This window comes from Chanodichthys erythropterus, chromosome 11 (assembly GCF_024489055.1).
Source record: "Chanodichthys erythropterus isolate Z2021 chromosome 11, ASM2448905v1, whole genome shotgun sequence".
In the NCBI taxonomy this organism is placed as follows: domain Eukaryota; kingdom Metazoa; phylum Chordata; class Actinopteri; order Cypriniformes; family Xenocyprididae; genus Chanodichthys; species Chanodichthys erythropterus.
Genome location: NC_090231.1, coordinates 26,657,371 through 26,679,629, shown reverse-complemented (window position 1 = coordinate 26,679,629; position 22,259 = coordinate 26,657,371). Strand labels below are relative to the sequence as shown.

The following is a 22,259-nucleotide window of genomic DNA, read 5'->3' as shown; positions in this document are numbered from 1 at the left end:
TCACCATAGAATGAGACTTCACATACTCTGCTGTTGTTGTTCATCCTCACAGACTGAACCTCTGGGGAAATGAAGCACTGTGTGAGTGGTGGGAGAGTTAAAATGGTTTCTTCATAAAGATGTCAGCCTGTAGGCTTCAGTCAAAGCTTCTTTCTGTGGGAGGGGTGAAGAGTCAGATGTACTCAGCACCTGGTGTGCTTCCTGTGGCTCAGAGTAAGAAAGAAATTTTCATCAGACTCAAGCACAAAATGTAATTTGTTCCAGAGTGTTGCTTGCAAGTAAACGATAACAGTAGAATTAATTAAATGTTTGTTTAAAATGTATTTTTATGAAGATGCAACTGGCATCTTCATTGAAACATGTTTTATGAATGCTTTCAACAATCCAACAAGCTCCTTCTGAATTACTGCTAAGTGGAACAGTCATGTTTGAAAGTATGATGTTGAAGCTGTTGTCAGCAGTCAAGTTCTAAAATCCCATTCATAAAAATCCCATTCATTTTCTCCATATGGGAATTGATTTTTAACAATAACTGTGACAGACCTATACTGTGAGCCACAAAGTTGTTAATCATCAGTATAAACTTGTTTAAAGTCACCATAAAATCAAAATGGACAATTCTTATTCTAGTATCCCTAGTAATCTTTAATCACAATAACTTCTCTGATGACATTTACTTGTGCGAGGACGGGACAACTTGTCATTCACGTGAGATCACAGCAATAACAAACCACAATGATCTAACAATCCAATCTTATCAAAATACTATCGCAACTTCCGTTTCATGTGAGTCATTCTCCCTGTACTCTGAAAATATATATACCTAAATATATGCATATTTTGCAATAAACACAATATTTTTTTTCAGTATAATATAATCAACATCTTTTAACAAATAGTTTTATATTTTTTTTATTTTATGTCATTCACAATGCCTCAAAGGATTGTAGTTTATTCCCTCATTAAAGCTGTTAAGCACACAGTCTTGTACCTTAGTCTTTTAGCAGATTTTACTTTTTTGCTTCAGTTTGTGATGTTGCGATTCACCTCATAGCTGGCTGATTTGGTTCATGGCTTATAGCTCTTTAACAAAGACTTTTTAAAAATTTGAAAGTGAAAAATGAATGGGAAAAATACTTCTGGAAACAAAGCCACTAAAAAAGGGGCCACTGTTGCATCATGCTGCTCTCTGGAAGGAAACCATAATTCTAATTGGTCAATCACAGCATTCAGTCTCCTATATTCAATATTAGGGATGTACCGATACCATTTTTTAAGGACAGAGTACGAGTACCGATACTTTTTTTTCTGGTACTCATCGATACCGATGCTTATACATTTATTAATTTCTCTCTCTTTTTTTTCTTTCTTTGGTGATGCGGCAGTTCCACCCAAATGTTTACGTCCACTTAAGCCATAACAGACTGAATTTACTTGAGATACTCCACACGATGGACATTTTGACAACTATGTGTGAATTTGACCATTCAGGCGCAAGGAGAACTGATCAAATATTGTCTGAGAGAACTGGGATTGTGCGCAAGAAAGAGAGAGAGCGTGTACGAGAGAGCGCTTCTGGTTTGTGTCATTCAGCGCGATTCCGCCTGTAGAATCGTAGAGAATCATATTGTCTGAATCATATTGCACCTTTAATAAAGACTGTTTGTGTTTGGATACTCCTTTGTCATGTGCTTTTATCATAGTCAATCGTGACAATGTCAGTCTGCTAAAGTATTATTATAATTATTATTTATTAACAGTTTATCAACTGAAATTTCACTGTCCAGTTTGTTTTATTATGTAGTATTAAGTAATTTGCATGTACTTGTAAATTAACTGACAATTAATGTACAGGTAGACCAAATTTCAAGGGAGGACTCAATTTCGTAAAATTCATGTGCCTTGTGGCACATCGCAGACTCGCTCTCGCATTACATCCAAATTCAACTGTTTCCATCTTGTTGTTACGTGTGGTTGTAGGGACAAGCACAACGACGATGAAGATGACGAATATAACAATACTTTAATTCCAAACAGAGAGAGACAGCATACACACGCGTTGATACAAACGAGAACGGACGATGAGTGAGGGCAAACACAGGGTATAAATACAAGAGACTAACAAAGGAACTAAACAAGGTGATGGGATAATGAACGAGACACAGGTGGATCAAATGAACTAATCAGACAGACTGGGGAAAAACTAGGTCACAGGACACAGTACATGTAACATATCGCCCCCCTCCGGGTAGGCGCGGCCTCGCGCCGTATGGAGTCCAACAAAGGAGGGGGGGGCGGGGGCTCTGGAGGAGGGCGAAGGGCAAAGGAAAAAATAAGTCCATAGAAAACCAAAATAGTCCAAGGGGGAGTGGAGGGTGGGAGGAGCCAAGGGGAAGCCTGGAGCAGGAGGAGCCAGATGTTGGTCCAGAGACCAACCATGAAGAGGCCCCAGGGTGGAGTCGAGGACAGGAAAAACCATCGTGGGGAGATGAGAGGCGCCACCCTGGGGATGGCCGATGGAGAAGCCGCAGATGATGGAGATCCAGGTGGAGTTGGAATGCCGGAGAGCCCAAATGACACTGCTGGATCTGGAGACCGAGCTGGAGCCGGGACGACGAGCATCCGAGGTGGAATCCGGGAACCTGAAGACTGAGATGGAGGCGGTGCGACCGAGGACGAAGGAGGAGACGGGGGGGGAAGGAGGAGCCAGGCGAAACCGTAGGTGCAGGCTGGACGACGTCTGACCAAGTCGGAGCCTGTGGGACGAGGGAGCCCGGTGGAGTCTTGAGGCTAAGGGTATCCGGTGGAGCCGAGGGAGGGAGGAGCCACGGCGAAGGCGAAGCGTCGACAGGCCGCGGTGGAGTGTTGGACTCGAAGGCTGGAGGCGGAGCCAGGAGAACCTCAGTCCACGGTGACACTGGTGGCCTGAAGCGTCGAGTCGGATCCATGCGTTTACGTGATGGAGTTGATGAGAGGCTGAAGGGTACCAGGGGAGGCAGAGATGAGATGGTTTGAGGAGGCGGGAGAGGGAGGTTGGGAGGGAACACAGGGCTGGACAGAACCAGCAGGGGCACGGACAGTTCTGAGCTGGACGGGACCAGCAGGGGCACGGACAGTTCTGAGCTGGACGGGACCAGCGGGGACACACACAGTTCTGAGCTGGACGGGACCAGCGGGGACACACACAGTTCTGAGCTGGACGGGACCAGCGGGGACACAAGACAAGGGAAATTTACCTCCTCAAACACATCCAATAAATCCAGAAAGATTTCTGTAGACATGATGATGCCATCCACCGTGGTGATGTTGTGGTTGGGGCTCTCTTCCCAGCCCTCGAACTCCACTAACACTCCCTCGACAGCACACGATGTAACGGGCTCACACACCTGGTCAGACACACCTAGCGGTTCACACCCCGGGGTGACGACTCCTTCCGTCCTCTCTTCAGGTTCGGTCTCGTTCGTCCCAGCAGGTTGATCTCCGCGGTCTGTGGTGGGCTCTCGTTTCTCCATCGTGCACGTCGATGGCGGATGGTTGGTCTCTGGATGTGGAGTGGTGCTGGTGTCGTCCTCAGCAGGGCCGATGGTGAACGGAGAGTTGTTGTTTACCAGCACCCACTCCACGTATGCGGCGAAATCCTCAGTTGGACCGCCCGCTGGAATGCGTGCCTTGGACCGCTCGCTCAGGCCGGTATGATAGTAAATACAGAGCGAGCGATCCGGGATGTGAGTCAGGCACGCAAGCTGGAGAAAGTCACTGGTGTGCTGTTCCAGCGAGCGGTCTCCCTGCTCCAGGCAGAGGAGCTGGACTGCGGGTAGAGCCATGAAGGAAAAACAAAAAATAAAAACTGAAGTAAAACGCCGCCAAAGAAAAAACTGTTTTGGTCCGTTCTTCTGTTACGTGTGGTTGTAGGGACAAGCACAACGACGATGAAGATGACAAATATAACAATACTTTAATTCCAAACAGAGAGAGACAGCATACACACGTGTTGATACAAACGAGAACGGACGATGAGTGAGGGCAAACACAGGGTATAAATACAAGAGACTAACAAAGGAACTAAACAAGGTGATGGGATAATGAACGAGACACAGGTGGATCAAATGAACTAATCAGACAGACTGGGGAAAAACTAGGTCACAGGACACAGTACATGTAACACTTGTGTCTCGTGTATCGATTATAATGAAAATTAGCTAATTTTACTTCAGTATTAATATTACAAAATTCTTGTTGCTAGACCAATTGATTTGAACATAGTCTGGACTATTTTTTTCTTAGCTGAAACTTTAATTATATTTTAATACCTTGATAAACTGACATATTTTCTTCTCATTATACAGTATTGTTACTGACAATGTCTAACATCCACAAAACAAGTGTTTTATTTAGATTGGAACATGGTAATCCATTGCCAAAGGGCTTCTCTTTAGTGTGCTGTGCCATGGGAGACCCTTGTCTTCCCTAAGATGAAAAAAATTGATTTCAGCTATTACTGTTTAATTATGTTTCCTTTTAATCAACCTCCGGAGCCAGCGAGCAGAGGCCTGTGTGCACGGACACTCTTCTGAGATAACAAATATTTTTGTCGACCTGATTTAGTAACTAGTAACAGGCAGAGCGTGTTTTATCCAGACACACGTCGCTGTGTGGAACAGGGGTAATTAATATGGAATGCTGATGAGAATCCTGACAAGTTCTAATAAATGAGGCTGAGTGGTTTGATAAGACTTGAGTGCCCAGAAGTAATTACAGCGCCTTAGAGCAGAGTTTAGTGCGGGACTGTCTTCATGTTTAATAGAATCTTCACCTGACCCTCCCTCCATCATTGACAGGCCATTTATTACAGCCGGCTTTCTGATTCAGCATGCCAATAGCTGTACTGCACTTTTGGGTTGGCAACAATGACATTGGCTCTTTTGTGAATTATGATTTTTACAGTAATGACAGCTGTGAGGGCAAACAGACAGGGAAAGAGAAAGACAGATAATAAAGCAAATGTGTAGGTTATAAAGTCATCTCAGAGGCTTGAGAAAGGAGGAAAAAATGAAGCATTTTTCTACTGTGTACAATGTAATAAATGTATGTGGTAATGAAAAAGGGAAAGGCAAAATGAGAACTCTGATTCTCGCTCTCTCTCTCTCTCCCTTCCAGGGACATTTGTCTTTCCCTTGTGCTTTATCAAAGAACAGCTGCTAAAGAGTCCCTTGGCCATGTGCACACACACACACACACACACACACTGGCACATGTACAAAGCTTTGTAATCTTTCCTCTTGTCACCTAAGAGCTCCCTTTCAGTCCCATCTCCATGGAGACGGCAAACTGTTTTGTCAGTTTGTGTTCTGGTCGGTTCACCCTCAGCAGTCTGTGTTCGCATCTAATCCTGCCTCATCCCTCTACAAAAAATGTCCACAATAATCACAAAAACTTTTTGTCATTTTCTTTTTTCATTATTTCTGAATTATTCTTGCAGTATGTATTCTGGAGATGATTCATTGGAAGGTGGTGCTCAGTGATGAATGACTCTATATTGAGGTCAATGGATAGAATCAAGAGCAGCTCTTTACACTGAACCATGAATAGACTGTGAATGACATGAATTCAGTGGATCACAAGCTGCATCACACCTCTCTTCCTCTTTTGTCATGTGTAACATCTTGTCCATCTGTTATTATTTTATATATCTCTGACTATTTTCTCTCTTTCTTTTTTTTAAAAAATGTAAAAAAACAAAACAAAAAAACTAAACATTTTTTAACATTTGTGCCTTCTGTGCCTTCTTGTTTTTCCCTTTTATAAACTGATCATCTCTAAAATGTCTTTGTAAACTGTATATGGAAATAAATTACATTATAATTCATAAGAGTGATAATTTAAATGATCAAATTTAACAGCATAAATGTAAAGAGTGCTGGAATACAGTTCAAAAGCATAGGGTTACATCGTTATGCCAGTAGGTGCTGACAAGTGATTGTCTTTATAAGCGAGTCATTGATTCATTCACATTCCAATTCTTTTAAAACACTGACTCTTTTGAGTGAGTTATTGAATCATTTGCTCAACCAATTCAGTCAACAACTGTGTCTCATTTGTTAGCCACATATGTCATTGAGTCTGTCAAGTAATAATAATATTAAAAGTAATAATAATAATTATAATACGTAAATATTATAATGGCTGCTTTTCTGAAATGAAACATTTCGATGCATAGGCGCCGATCCCGTGGGTGCTCGGGGGCTGGAGCACCCACGGAAATGGTCGAGCACCCACGGAAAATCGAAAAAAAGAAAAAAAAATCGTTTGCAGCTATCAAGTCAAGTCACCTTTATTTATATAGCGCTTTTTACAATGCAGATTGTGATCAGAAACTATCCTTATATGTAGTTTATTTAAGTCCGTTTCAATGACGTTATTTTAAAGGCAAAAGTCGAGAGCGCGTCGAGAGCGCGTCCAGTGTTGAGCGAGCACAAATCTCAACTCGGATTTCCATCACTCTCGCGCTCGCTCAGATTCAGAATCAGAACTCAAAACTGTCCTGTCCCTAAAATGGTCTTCTTTCCTGGATTTAAAGTTCACAGAAGCTTTTAAACACCTGACTTTCATGACTGAATGACGAAATAACACAGTGTAGGCTACCTTTAGGTACGTTACTGTCTGATCATCAGATTTCAGCGAGAGCACGACAACACTCATGAAAAGAATGTGCTTGTTTTGGGTCAATTCAAATGAAACATCCAGTTGACGTTCCCTGGTATTGATATACAATCATAAACTTATTTGATCTTAATGAGAAAAAAAAAAAAACTATGTGAGGGCGGATTCGAACCGCTGATAATTAAAGCACAGGTGAATTTCTGCCTCTATTAACGAAAACTCTACCACGAGACCAATGGGCAGCACGAACACATTTTATCTGTATGTTGGATTTGTCTATAATAGTAGTACGATACTTATATTGTAATGTAGCTGTAAGAATGAAACTATAACATCTTAAAAAAAAAAAAAAAAAAAAAAAAAAAGGGAGGGGGGGGGGGGGCTTACTGGGCACCCACCGGCAGAAATATAAATCGGCGCCTATGTTTCGATGACTTATGCGGCGGACAAATGAGCAGCCTTTGAAATAAGACACAGCTGAATCATTTAATGAAACAAGTGAGTCATTTGCTCAACCGATTCATTAAGCAATACTGATTCATTTAGGAACGCCACAATTGTTGACACATCATACAAATTCGAACCTATTTGTGACCTCAATCTGGCAACCTACAACCCTGTTGCGCTGTTGATATCTGTGCAGTCGACGCGAGAAGTTGAATCAAGGCAAGCAAGCATCACAATAAACCTTACAAAAATCGAAAATGGGCTACTTTTCCATAAACTGAGTGAGATCATGGATGTCAAGTCTCTGTCGCGATATCTCTCCTGGCGTTCTGTGGCGCGTGACAGTGCCATGAGTTCAAGCAGAGCGCACAAACCGATTATCTCTTCCACTTTACTAGCTACAACATGAAAGAAACATAAATGAACCTCTGAAGGTATGTTGAAAGATACAGTACAGCTTAACGAAATCCCTATCATGTCTCATGTAGCCTAATCGCTCAATGAGTGTTTCAACCGCGGAAAGACAATAAAACAGAGGTCACATTTACCGTCCTATTTACCTCAGAAAAGCCATACAGTGTCCAAAAACTCGTTAGTCAGCTACAAAAATAAACTTAGCGAGGAACATTTTGATAAATATATGCTCCATAGTATATTGCATATCCCTTGTAGCCTATTAACACGTGCTTCAATGTTGAATGTATGTTTGAATAAATCCGTTTTATGACAGCCACCATTTAAATGTTTATATAGGCTAAAAAACGAGTAGAAACATAATTAGGTAATTAAAAATGTATTATAAATGTATTATTGTTTTTAAAACTCCATGTTCTGTATATAGCTTACAAATCAATTAATTTTAACCTTTAATAGGCTGTAATGATGTACCAACTCTTGCTCTGTATAGTTTACAGCATTAGTTGAGAGATATTTTTTCTTTGAGGAAATTTGCCATGTACTTAACCTGACAGCCCCCAAATTATTCAATATTTAATCGAAGGTAATCAAAATCAAATCGGAAGCTCCTGAATCAAAATCTAATCCAACTGAGAAATTTGTCAGTGCCCAGTTTTACTTAAATCAAATGTTGTTTTTTCCATTTTCTTGTCAGAGTGCACCAAAAAGCTTTGTTTACATGTTAAATTCACAAAAATTGTCTCATGGGGGACGATTCTCCCTGACCCCCTACAATTATTTAGTTTGTCACCTTTTTCACTTCTTCTGAGTTTGCAGGTCTGATTTTTACCTAGGAAAGGTGTATTTACGATAATTACGAGAGCACGTGAAGGCAGCATAAATCACAAAGGCACAGAGGGGCACACAGCCATTTTGACCTTCAGTGTAATGTTAATGTACATTGTTAAATATATGAAATACATGTGTTTTTGTTTCATGTTCCACAGTTACATTCACCACAGTGTTTTTGTTTATGTAATAAAATTTGTTATAATAACAATAATATATATATATATATATATATATATATATATATATATATATATATATATATATATATAATATAAATTATAACACATAATAATTAATATTATAATTATTCATATTATCATAATTGCCCGTAACCCCCCAATTACTCACTGCTAACATGTTTACTGAACTATTGTGCGCTGAAAAATCAATATCACACTCGCAACGGTGCTGTTGTATGCATTAAAAGTGGCAGCCATCCAGTGTCGAACCAAAGCGTATCAAAAAATAAGGTTATTTCAAAGCTTGTTTACTGAACAAATTAAAAGTCCTACTAATTAGTTCCTACATTGCTGATTATTTGCAGGTTGTATTCCAAATACTGATCAGCAGACAACTGATTTCCATTCCACTGATGATTTTTTTTCCCCCCACAGGTTGTCTGTTTGAAGATGTGGCATGTGAGTCGTATGAAGTCTGCATCAACGGTGAGTCGTTAAAAGATTATACATTGTGCACCATTTTAAAGTAAATTCTTCTAATAAAAAAAAAAAAAAAAAAAAAAGCTCACAGATAAAGTCTTTTCCAAAACGAGCTGTCACTCTAACTACCTACAATGAGCTTTACAGAGTAACTTTCTTTCATTTATCTGTCTTAGATTAATTTTTTGGGAATATTTTCTCTTATCAAACTTTCACTTTAAAAACTGCAAAACATAAATGCAGCAAAAGTAAGGTTCAGAGTTGGAAGTAAAAAGTGTGTGTGTGTGTGTGTGTGTGCGCGCGTGCGTGCTATTTAGTGAGAAGTTAAGTGTCAAGTTAATGTTTTTTTTTTAATTTACAGTAGCCTATTTATTTGTCTTGAGCAATCTAATCAAAGTTTATTGTGAAATTATGTTTTAATTATTAAATTGTGAATTAATTAAATTGCCTTATCTGTGCTGATGTGATGTAATTGTATCTTTAGAAAGCAAGGCAGAGTTTCTCATAGATACTCGAAAATACGGAAAGCTTGAATGAGGAATGGTTACGATAGCACTGAAGTGATGATGAGGCTGGATTGTCCATTTTATGAAATGAGGCCAGGCAGTAACTGTGTAGGACTAGCCTTCAACATTTATCATATTGCAAAGCAATGTCTGTGTGGTCTTAAGATAGAAAGTGCGGGACTGAATGTGGACTTGGCTGCGAAGAATACCTACAGTATGAAGTCAAGTCTTTTTAAGTTCAAGTTGGTGAAAAGAACTAATCAATGTTTAGGTGTCAGAAAGATAGTCTGAGATTTACCTTGTGCTGCCTGATTGCAGATCGTTTTCTGTTAGATTTGAGCTTTAGCATTGACATTCTTCTCTTCTTGGCTTTGTTTTGGTCTAGTCATGATTATCAAGTAATCCAAAAAGTATTCTATTCTATTCTATTCTATTCTATTCTATTCTATTCTATTCTATTCTATTCTATTCTATTCAAGTAAATGGTTTCTTTTCAACGTCTAGACTAGAGCTTAAAGTCACCATGAAATGGAATAGGCATGTAACGTATGAAATGATCATGTTGCGATAATTGCTGAAGCTTTTATCACGGTACAAAATTTAATACTATAACGGGTTTATTAATTTTATTCTTGTAACAAAAATAACCCTAAACATATATATATATATATATATATATATATATATATATATATATATATATATATATATATATATATATATATATATATATATATGCACAAAAAAACTCTAAAGTAGGCTAAACACATTTTTCAAACAGATTAAAGTGCAAAAAGAATTATAAATAACGAGGTATCACTTTAAAATAAGGTCTCATTGGTTAACGTTAGTTAGCAGAGACCTTTCTTTGTTAGAAGTAAGAATAAACCTCATCCCTTCACACAGGCTACTCTGCTGTCTCAGATGACGACATCTTTGTGTTGTGTCGACCAGACGGCCACCGTAGCTTCTCTGAAATTAAATTCTCGCTAAAATTTACATATTCCATCTTTAAATAATACAGTTACACCTTTTGATTTTAATAAAGTGTTATTAAATGTTAAAATTAAGATGAATAAATGTGTTAGAGGTATTTTTCATTTTCAGTTTATGTTAATTAATGGAGTCTTATTGTAAAGTGTGACTGAACAATAAAGAATCAGAACATATTAAAACAATATCTAGGGAATATTATAGTCCAAATGTTTGTTTGAAAATAAATAGCCTTATTGGGTGAAGTGATGAACATGATAGCGAATACAAAAATTTGAATTGCTGTTTAAAACATTTGTAGTAGCTGTAGTGCAGCTGCTATGTTTATGTGGGTTACCGGGGTAACCGCTGCAATTCTGCTGTTCCATCCGCGCCATCTGCTGTCAGAGAGTGAAAGTGCATTTTCATTCAGCACGGCTCCTTCACTCATTTCGCCATGCGCTCTCTGTTTATGCATGTTGGGCTTGTTTACATCAGTGCGCGTGCCTCTTTGACACCGCATAAAGCAGTATTGTGTATTTTAAATGGTCGACGGGTAAAGTATTCTTAAAGTGCATTCTAAAAAATCTGAATAATTCGTAATAAATAATTATTCACGGTATTTTGAAGTGTCCACGATACCAATATTGTGCATTTTCATTATCGTGATATATCGTATTACCGTATACCGGCACTAACATGGTGTCTAAAATGGAAGTTGCTATTGTCTTGTCTTCCCTACTTTGACGTATATGCAAGTGAAGCAGCTCATCGAACAAGAAAAAATGTAGGGCTGCACATGATTTTGTCCATCGGGAATTGATTGGATCATTGGATGATAGTTCAAATTCAATTAAATTCAAATTTATTTGTATAGCGCTTTTCACGATACATATCATTTCAAAGCAGCTTTACAGAAAATGGATGTTAACATTACAATTTAAAGAATGTAGTTAGCAAATAATACACTTTAGGTAATTACAATCACTGTTAGCAGTTTAACTGAAGGTAGAAGTAATGAGCTCCTGGAAAATGAATTACATTAACAATAAATTAGGATATAGAGATTGTGCAATGTGAATGTTGATCTAGATGATTGCGTCTCCTGAAGTCCTCGCAGGAGCTGGCGTGGTCTCTTCACAGGTGATGGTCATCTGAGGTCTTCTTAAGAGGCTGGATCCAAACTGAAGCTGATGTACTCTCTAGTCACCTCAGGGCGGGTGTCCCGAGGTAAAACAGAAAAGCAAAAGGAGAACAATTAGCGTAGCTGCTGTTCTTAACTTTAAGCAAAGATAGTCATGTGCAGTTGATCTGGTATGAGATGCGTTATGTGAATGCTTGGCTAAAGAGATGCGTCTTTAATCTAGATTTAAACTGGGTGAGCGAGTCTGAGCCCCGAACATTATCAGGAAGGCTATTCCAGATTTTAGGAGCCAAATGTGAAAACGCTCTCCCTCCTTTAGTGGACTTAGATATCCTAGGTACAACCAGAAGTCCAGAGTTTTGTGATCTTAAAGAGCGTGAAGGATTGTAGGGCGATAGAAGATTGGTTAAGTACACAGGAGCTAAACCATTTAGAGCCTTATAGGTCATTAGCAATACTTTATAATCGATACGGAACTTAATGGGTAACCAGTGTAGAGATGATAAGATTGGTGTTATATGATCATATTTTCTTGACCTGGTAAGAACTCTAGCAGCTGCATTTTGTACTAATTGTAGCTTGTTTATTGAGGAAGCAGGACAACCAGCTAATAATGCATTACAGTAATCTAGTCGAGACGTCATGAAAGCATGAACTAACTTTTCTGCATCAGAAATAGATAACATATTCCGTATTTTAGCAATGTTTCTGAGGTGAAAGAAGGCTGTTTTTGTAACATATGAAATATGATTTTCAAAGGACAAGTTGCTGTCTAATATAACACCTAGGTCTTTAACTGTCGAGGATGGAGTAACAGTACATCCTTCTAAATGCAGATTGTAGTCTGAGAGATTCTGTGTACAGGTTTTTGGCACAATAAGTAATACTTCAGTCTTATCTGAATTTAATAGAAGAAAATTACCAGTCATCCAATGTTTTACTTCTTTAACACACTCTGTCAGTTTGGATAATTTAGAGATTTCATCTGGTCGTGATGATATATATAACTGAGTATCATCGGCATAGCAGTGGAAACTAATCCCATGTTTTCTTATAATATTGCCGAGTGGCAGCATGTAGATTGAAAATAGCAGAGGTCCTAACACTGATCCTTGCGGCACTCCATAGTTTACTATCGTTATCTTAGATTTTTCCCCGATAGTGGTTTAATATTGGTGTGATCTCATCTAATTGTTATCAGACTTTGCAGATGCTGAAAGCTCTGATTTTGACAATTTGATGTATAAATATTTTGACTCAGTACCAAAGAAGCACAGTGCATTGACCAAAATAGTCTGAAACCTGCAAACTTGGTTAAAAGTCAAAGTTAAATTCTTTCATTTGTGCGAAGCTGTGTTTGGACCTCTGTGTGTGATGATTTTCTCTTGACTTGGAATACACTTGAAGCCCAAACAAGATAAGTACCATTTCATGTCATTCACTTTAATTAAGCAAATGCAGTGAAGAGTGAAAACTCTGGGAGTGCTGTCAAACCTCAGGACTTATGAAGGAAATATCCCAAGGACTGTAAGGGGACTTTTATTTCCCTTTGGTTTCTTTCTCTATCTCTTTTTTGTGTTGTTGTTGTTCCTGTGAGAATGATTTTGTTCCTGTGACAAGCTTTGTTTAATTTTGACGGACGGGCTGCTTATACACTGTTTTTAACAGAGACAGAAAATAAATATTTGCGCTTGATCATGCAGGCATTATTTTCATACTTAAGATGCAGAATTTGCTCACCTGGAGCAGAATGAAGGCAATCAGTGGCTACAAACAGGACCCTAATAGGGCTGCAGCTAACTGTTATTTTAATAATCGATTAGTTGGTTGATTCGATTAATTAGTCCATTTGATTAATCAATTAATTGGATAAAAAGACCAACATATTTCAGAAAAATTTATATTTTTGCACTGAATTTTAATTGTCTCCCTCTCTAATGCGTCCTGCCTGTTTGACGCGCATACGTGCACCGGCACTCATTCAGGTATGAATCTTCATGCTAAATGGAATTATTTGCATGAATTTGTAACACTTACAGATAAGGATATAAACGTAAAATTAAAGTTTTGTGCTGAGGGAACATATCACACATTAAACTGCACACGCATCTGTCAAATCACCTGACAGGACAAGCCATGTTAAACATTACGCCAATGCAGTTTGAAGCTTAAAATAAAGAATTCTCATGTTTTGGGGAGCTTGGATCAGGTACCTTTCCAGCAGCAGCTATTTCCCCTACTATTTTTAGATGCATTTTGTCTATAGAAATGCGTTATTCAGTGCTGTAATTTGATGCGATTGGTGTAAGTTTTCTGTGCACGGTAGGCAGACGCAATTTATTGATAATGACATTCGTTGTTGACAGTTTTCATCATCAAATATTATTGATTTTATCGATTAGTTGTTGCAGCCCTAGACCGTAACCTGATAATGTGAAGGAACATGGACAGGGTAAAAAGATGAATTTTCATAAACATTTTTTCTTTTCATTGTTGGCTCTAGTGTGCTAGCAAAAAGTTTTTCTGCCTTCATGTGAGACCCCCTCAGCCCCTTCATTACCTCTTCAGCACCCTGAGAAGCTGGAGTAGAGTGGGAATCACCTTACTGTCAGATAATATTGTGGCACTGCAGGGAATTGTCCTGTCTCAATTTCTGTTTAATCTCTGCACAATAGACATACAAGCACAACACCTGCTCATGCCACCTGCAGACATTCACAGATGACTCCTCCATTGACAGTGAAGAGCAGTCTGGAGACAGGAAGCTGGTGCTGGACTCAGTATTCTGGCATGGGTTAGAACAGCCTGCATCTGAAAAAAAGAAAAAAAAGAAAAAACAGAAACACAAAGGAGTTGTGGAGAAAACGTGGAGCTCCAGAGGACTGTTAGAACCAGTCATCAGTCAGAAAGAGGTGGTACAGTCTGACAGTTCAATTAATAATCTAGACAGTGCACGAATGGCCAGAGATTTGAAATGTGGACTGATTCAGTGCTTTTTTAATGCAGGAGTTTGTCAGTGAGTCCTTAAAGGGTTAGTTCAAACAAAAATGAACATTTGGTCATCATTTAGTCTCCTTCATGTTGTTCCACACCCATGAAACTTTCTTTCACCTTCGGAACACACAAATCAAGTGTGTCAAGCAAGTACACATAGGCTTAGCCTTCCCCTGGCCACAGACTTGAGACTAGCATGGAATTTTCTGGCTCAAACCACTGACTGCTGCTGCTTGTGATTGCTTTGAGAAGGATAAGCTGCCCATAACTGCTGGTCTAGGATCAGTTTTCTCCATATTAATAGCATATTCACAAGTTCACATATCCATATAATTAAAAAGAGTAAAGTTATGCGTATTTGGCGTGCTGTCCGGGAGAGGGGCTCCGAGCTTGGAATTTTGGCCTGAACCCAGAGTACTCCCCTCAGTGTGGTAAAAGTAGATAGTACTAGAAGTGAGGAGATTGGGTGGAGAGATGCTGATAAACTCTCAGAAGAAAAACCGAGGTAAGTATGCTGAATTTATTCCTCTTGTCATTGGTTGAGTTGATTAACTGAATGCTCTCCACCTGTGCTAATTAGGTTAATTATCTGAACCTGTTTCTCCCGAACTTTGTTAACAAAAACATAATTTCACGAGTTCACATATTCATATAATTAAATAGAGTAAAGTTATGCGTATTTGGCGTGCTGTCCAGGAGAAGGCTACTAGCTCGTAATTTTGGCCCGAACCTCCAGTACAGTAATTTGGAATGGCCGATCGGGAGGGCTCTCATTACATCCGATGGGAGACCAATGCTCAGAGAGACCAAGGCTCGTGGTATCGGATGGGTAAAGCCCTACCGACCGAAAGACTAGGGGTGACATGGTTTAGGAATGACCAACCAAAAGGGGCCCACTCTGCTTCTGACGGGAGCGGCACCTGGCAACGGGTGAGTGGGTCCCATTGGCCGATGGCGAGATGAAAGGAATTGGAATGCCTGGCCAGGAGAGCTCTTGTAGTGTCCGATGGGAGACCAAGGCTCCAGGAGACCAATGCTCATGGCATCAGATGGGTAAGCCTCGCTAGCACACAGGCGGAAAGTAAAGTGCATAGGCTCGCCCGGGAGGGTCTCGTGTCGTCCGACGGGAGACCAAGGCTCCAGGAGACCAATGATCAAGGCCTCAGATGGGTAAGCCTTGCCGGACGAGGAAAGAAGCACGGACCCGGAGGCTCTCACTGCGTCCGATGGGAGACCAAGGCTCCAGGAGACCAATGCTCGTGGCATCACATGGGTAAGCCTCGCCGGACAGAGAAGGATAAGAAGATGGAAGCTGACCAGGAGGGCTCTCGCTGGATCCGATGGGAGATCAAGACCCACTGTGTCAGACGGGTAAGCTTTGCCAGTCGAAAAAACTTAAAAAGATGGAAACTGACCGGGGGGCTCTCGCTGCATCAGACGGGAGATCGATTTTAGTTCTTTTTTTATTGGCACTGTAACACATATTTTGATTAGATAATCATCACGTTTTCTAAAATCGAGGCAAATAATGTGTGAAAGTATACATATAATAGACCTATGCTATGCCTTTGTGTGTAAAGATGGTAATTTTTAAGCATGTTTGGATTTATATGAAATGGTAACACTTTTACAATAAGAGTCCATTTGTAACATTAAATAAGGTTAATAAATGTATTGTTTATTTTTAATTTCAACATTTACATTTTAACATTTTAAAGTTGTCTCTTACATTAGTTATAATGCGCTATGAATTAACATGAATGATACATGTATAATTAAAATATTCATTTTTTTCATATTTAAAAATTGTAATAAACATTTAGCCATTTTTTTAATTCAAAGAAACAAAATGTAAGAAAGTTAAAACTGAACAATCTTGCTGCTCAAATTGTGTATAGAACAATTTTTAATAAATTTTTTTTTGCTCCTTTTGTATTTTACATTTACTTGTGTTTTACTTTCAATACTTAAAGGGTTAGTTCACCCAAAAATGAAAATTCTGTCATTTATTACTTACCCTCGTGCCGTTCCACACCCGTAAGACCTTCATTAATCTTCAGAACACAAATTAACTGAATAGATTGACCAGAATATTTTTGGAGCGCCAAAAAAACTAAATAACGACTTATTTAGTGATGGACGATTTCAAAACAATGCTTGAGGAAGCATCGGAGCACAGATGAATCAGTGTGTCGAATCTGCAGTTCGGAGCGCCAAAGTCACGTGATTTCAGCCGTTGGCAGTTTGACACGCGATCTGAATCATGATTTGACTCACTGATTCATTTATGCTCCGATGCTTCATGAAGCAGTGTTTTGAAATCGGCCATTGTTATTTTGTTTTTTTTGGAGCTCCAAAAATATTCTCGTCGCTTTATAATATTAATATTAATATAGCTATCGGATTTCAACTAAAATATCTTAATTTGTGTTCTGAAGATTAACGAAGGTCTTACGGGTGTGGAACGGCAAGAGGGTGAGTAATAAATGACAGAATTTTCACCCAACTAACCCTTTAAGTACATTTAATATCAAAAAAATACTTTTCGTACTTAAGTACAAAAAATATCACATACTTTAAAACTTTTACTCAAGTATAGTGTTGTTTTTGGCAGCCTGTTTTAATTTTGGTTTTAGTCTAGTCTTTGTGTCAAGCTGTCATTTTAGTTTTTATTTATTTTAGTCACGTTCATACTCTTTTTAGTCTAGTCAAGTTTTAATCAAACTAAAAGTCTGAGTATTTTAGTCTTATCTTAGTCAGAATTATCCATGACTATTTTCGTCTAGTTTTAGTCAACAAAAACTGATGACATTTTAGTCAATGAAAATTGTATTTTAGTCTCTTTTTAGTAATGCAATTCTATACAACCCAGTCAATATAGTATAAGTACCTTGTAGTATAGACAAAACCGAAATTTTCTTTTAGCCAAACCCATTTCAAACAAGGTTATCTTATTATATTATTGTTACTTTATAGATAATACCTTATAATGCCTTGAGAGATTAACCCTTTAAGACCTGAAGGCTTTTTTAGAGTTTTTTTTTTGTTTTTTCTCTGTGCGACATACACAAAAGTAAAGACTCATAACTCCAAAACTGTAGCAAGGAGAGTCAAAAGGTAGGTATCATTTGATAGAACACTTTTTAATTTTTTAGAAAATATAAATTACATTACATGTGGACATTTTCATGCTGAAAAACTGCGGATAAAAGACAAAAAATATATATAATTTTTTAAATAAATTTTTCATTTTTTTTTATTTGACATGGAATAACTCAGGAAAGCAATAAGATCAGAGAAAAATTATTTTTTGGTGATGCTCTCCTACATGTGAGCTGCATCTGGTTCAGATTTTGTGGTGATAGCATAACGTATAGTTGAAAAAGTGTTATTCATTTTTTCGCAGCCAGATGGTGCCCACGGGCGGTAAACTCTGGTTTAGAGGCACTTTTCAGCACTCGTTAGGAGTTTTGGATTCATTTTAATTGTGAGAATCTGCTTTAAAGGGTTAGTTCACCAAAAAATGAAAATTCTGTCAGTAATTACTCACCCTCATGTTGATACAACCATGTAAGTCTTTCTTTCATCTTCGGATCACAAATTAATATTTTTGTGATTAAATATGAGCGGTGGAATACTCCTCCATTGGCTTTAAGGGGGCACAAACTTGTCCGTCCAGAAAGTCAGTGAAGAAAATGTTTAAATAGTCCATGCCACTACAGTTGCTCAACCGTACGTTTCTCAAGCGCCGATAATACTTTTCATGCGAAAAAAACAAACAAAAGAACGACTTTATTCAACTATTCATTTTCTCTCTTGTAGGCCTCTGACGTAGCTCCATGACGCATGCGCGAGAACTAAACTGACGACGGTCTTCTTCTACTACTACTTGTTACTGGCTGCTCACTCCTTAGGAGTATTACCGCCACCTAGTGTTCAAGATGAAGTGCTGGCATAGCCGGAAGCACTAAACTTTGTTTACAAGCAGGTGAACGCGCGCTGTATGTAAAAACCATTATTTGTAAATATGTCGGCAGATTTTGACGTAGATGAAGACTTGAATTTTTTTAACCAACCTAACTTTTACCAAAGTCATTTTCTGGTAAGATATCTATACTTTTACTCCAGTATGGTTTTCGAGTACTTTATACACCACTGGTTCACACACAGTACGGTTATTTACGGGAGTGACAACCGCGTTCTATAACCAAACTCACATCTGTAAATTTTCAGGACTCACAACTAGGGCTGGGCGATATGCTGAAAACTGTATCACGATATCAGTGTTTCATATCGGTCGATAATGATATTTTTTATGACCCATTTAAAATAAGGACCAGGAGAAAAATATATTACATTTAAACATTTTTATTTTGAACTTAACCTTCCTCTGATCATAATCCCCTCAGCTATTAAGACAGAAATTTCAATAACCAAGGAAAACTCAAATAATTAAAATGTAAACATAAGTCTAAAGTAGGGTGACCACCCGTCCCGCATTTTGCGGGAGAGTCCCGAAATTAGGAGCTTTGTCCCGCAAGACTTAAGTAGTGTCTGCATTTCATTTATGTCTGTAATTTTTTTTTCATCCCTGAAATTACAATACCACAGTAAGAAATATAATAAAAACTGTGAGCATTTAAAAATATATTTGTGCAGCCGTCATATTCTAGCTGTGAAAATAACCTACCAATGCAATCATAGAGAGGTTTTCCCGCTGGTGACAACTGAGTGGACAGCGCAAAGAGCAGGCCTCATCAAAGTTGGTGAACACAACTACACCAGCAAGGATTTCATCTTCCATACTGGATAAGAACCTCAAGAGCTGCTCAAAGCTGCCCAAATCGATGATTTAAAGCATGTAATCATCCAATCATGTTAAATATTTCCAACGAATGGCAGCGATCAAGCGCCACACACGGAAATGGTCGAGCACCTACAGAAAAACGAGATATTCTCCATTTGTTTTAACCAATACAAAATTGCGAAATTCAGACACGACTTTCTTCTCACGTTAATATTTCATTTAATGCAGGTTCTATGGCTTTATTATATTGAAAAATGTCGAGAACGTCAAATGCGCGAGCAATCTCTCTCACAGGCGGAATCCCTTGAACAAAACTGGACGCGCGCATGCGCTCTCGCTCAGATATCACATCTGCGCGCTCAAACTTTTGTCCTCCTGCATGTGCAGCCGTGTATCTAGAATTGTCTTCTCTCCAGGATTTAATGTTGCCATAAGCGCAACATTATAGTGTGGCACTGGGCACCCACGGCAGAAACATTAATCGGCACATATGCCAAGTTTGCCAACAAATGTAAATCAATATTTACATAACGTAATAGTTGTAAATTTATCTGTCTCTTGTGTCCCGCAAAATCACATCTACTGTCCTGCAACAGATCAATAGTCAGGTGGTCACCCTAGTCTAAAGTCACAATTAACACATCGGCCCTGGCATTTTGGCCCAGACCGGCCCACCACCACATAAGATCACAAATGCCACCCGTCCAGGCCTCTTCAAATTAAAGCACAGGGCCTCTTCAGTCATGAAATTTTATAAATATATATATATATATATATATATAAGCACAATTATATGTTACATTTCATTTGAGTATTTGAGTTATTTTTTTGTTATTTTATTTTTGTTATATATTATTAAATATAACACCTGTTATAACAGTCAGACAGTTTGTTCACATATTTAGTGGGTGGTTCTTGGCTAGAATAAGCTGTGAAGTAGACCAGACTTTACACCGGTAGTCAAATGTCTGGCTCTGTGAGACTAGGAAGTGTTTAATGTGTTCGATGCAGAATATACTTTATTGTCACGTTGTACTCCTATATACTTTGTGCTTGAATTACATTTGCGATATGTGATATGCACTTGACAGTAGTTTCTACATTAACTCTGAGGATGTGCCTGTGTGAAAGCATTATTGGATAAATATGCATTTATGCACACTGAGAGCATTGTGTGGACATCAATAAAAACTTCTTTCAGTAACACTTTAATTCAGGTGAAGTTGTTTGTGTGGGGGCATTAAGTGCTTCCCTATAGTATCTAAAACTGCTGGATTAAATATGGACAAAACCAGGGATTGGGTTGTTTTCACCCAACCAATTTTTTCAAACAATTTTGGATTTATTTTTTTAGCCAGCAATATAGTAATATAGTAAAAGGCATGTTTTTCCGCACCCACAAATAGGGGCAAAATTGTGGGGTATTTTAACCTGAAACTTGACCAGACCAGAGACTTATATTACATCTTGTGAAAGAGGGCATAATAGGTGCCTTTTAACCCAACCTGCTGGGTTTGTCCATATTTTACCCAACTTGGGTTGTTTTTAAGCATTTTTTTAGAGTGTATGCCTACAGTAGTTTTAAAAGTGAGATTCATTGTCCACATAAAAAAATACATTTTGAGCCATAGTCACATATATCAGGAGGTATGCAACAGCCTGACCATCATCGATGACAAGCCTTAAAGCTCATCAGGGTTCCAGACATTTGACTGCAACGGTTGGGGTAAAAAAATCATCATTTGTGTTCTACTGAAGAAACAAAGTCACCTACATCTTGGATGCCCTGGGGGTAAGCAGATAAACATAAAATTTTAATGTTTGGGTGAACTATTCCTTTAATATAACTCTGATTGTATTCGTCTGAAAGAAGAAAATCATACACTTTGGATGGCTTGAGGGTGAGTAAATCATGGGGTAATTTTCATTTTAAAGTGAACTAATCCTTTAAAAATAATTCATTTAAAAGCAGACACTTCAAGCTTCCTAAAGACATATCTTTTATGACTGTGTGGCAAGTATTCGCTGAGTTTCGGTTCATTTTTGTGACACGTTTCAGAAAGAAGTTCACAGAGAGTGACTGAGTTGGCAGAAAGCACACCCTGTGTGTTTTCTTTATTTTAGAGAAGCACAAAATTTTGTTGTTATTGTGAGTGTACACAAATAAAAGTATTTTTACAGTTTTGAATGATGTATTACTCTTACTTAAATGATTAGAGTTTTTCAAGTTAATTTTGTTGCTGTGTGGAAAAAATCCACCAAAACGCGCTGGCGCGTTCATCGACCCCAGAGGGTCAATCACTAAAAATAAATACCACAATGCACATGAATTGGCTTTCAGATAACATAACATATGGCATGTCAGTTCAAATCCCCAGTAATGCTGGCAAAGAGGCAGGAATATGAGCCTGAACACATTCTTTTAAAAGCATTTCAGTTTTGATTTATTTTTTCTTGTTTAGCTGCCAGTTATTGATCCTCTGTGATCTCTCTTCCACTCTGACTGATAATTACAGACTGAGATCATCCATAAAGTAGAGTCTAGTATTTGAAAATGCTTCAGTATCAAGGGGTATCATATTAAGATGTGATAAAGGCGCAAGTAAAATCAGACACATACAGTGTGGTACAACACAATTCATATTTCCAGTGTGCTATGTGCCAACAGCTTTCCTCTCCCTTATTTTACCACAAACTAACTGCCATCTACAATATTTCTGGCTTGCATTGTTATAATGTATGAAAAAGGATGACAAGTGAAATTCTTCAAGGAAAGCTGGATGTACTAACACGACAATTCAAGGGACAGGCGATCACATTTA

At 38.4% G+C, this 22,259-nt stretch overlaps 1 protein-coding gene across 1 annotated transcript in view; it reads left to right on the top strand.

Annotated features, from left to right (window-relative positions):
• Window positions 1-22,259, top strand: part of ptprn2 (protein tyrosine phosphatase receptor type N2) — a 218,961-nt gene that overhangs the window by 19,987 nt on the left and 176,715 nt on the right. The window contains exon 2 of the mRNA XM_067400639.1: window positions 8,970-9,020. Coding sequence (XP_067256740.1) covers window positions 8,970-9,020 — 51 coding nt within the window. The remainder of the gene's footprint in view (window positions 1-8,969; window positions 9,021-22,259) is intronic.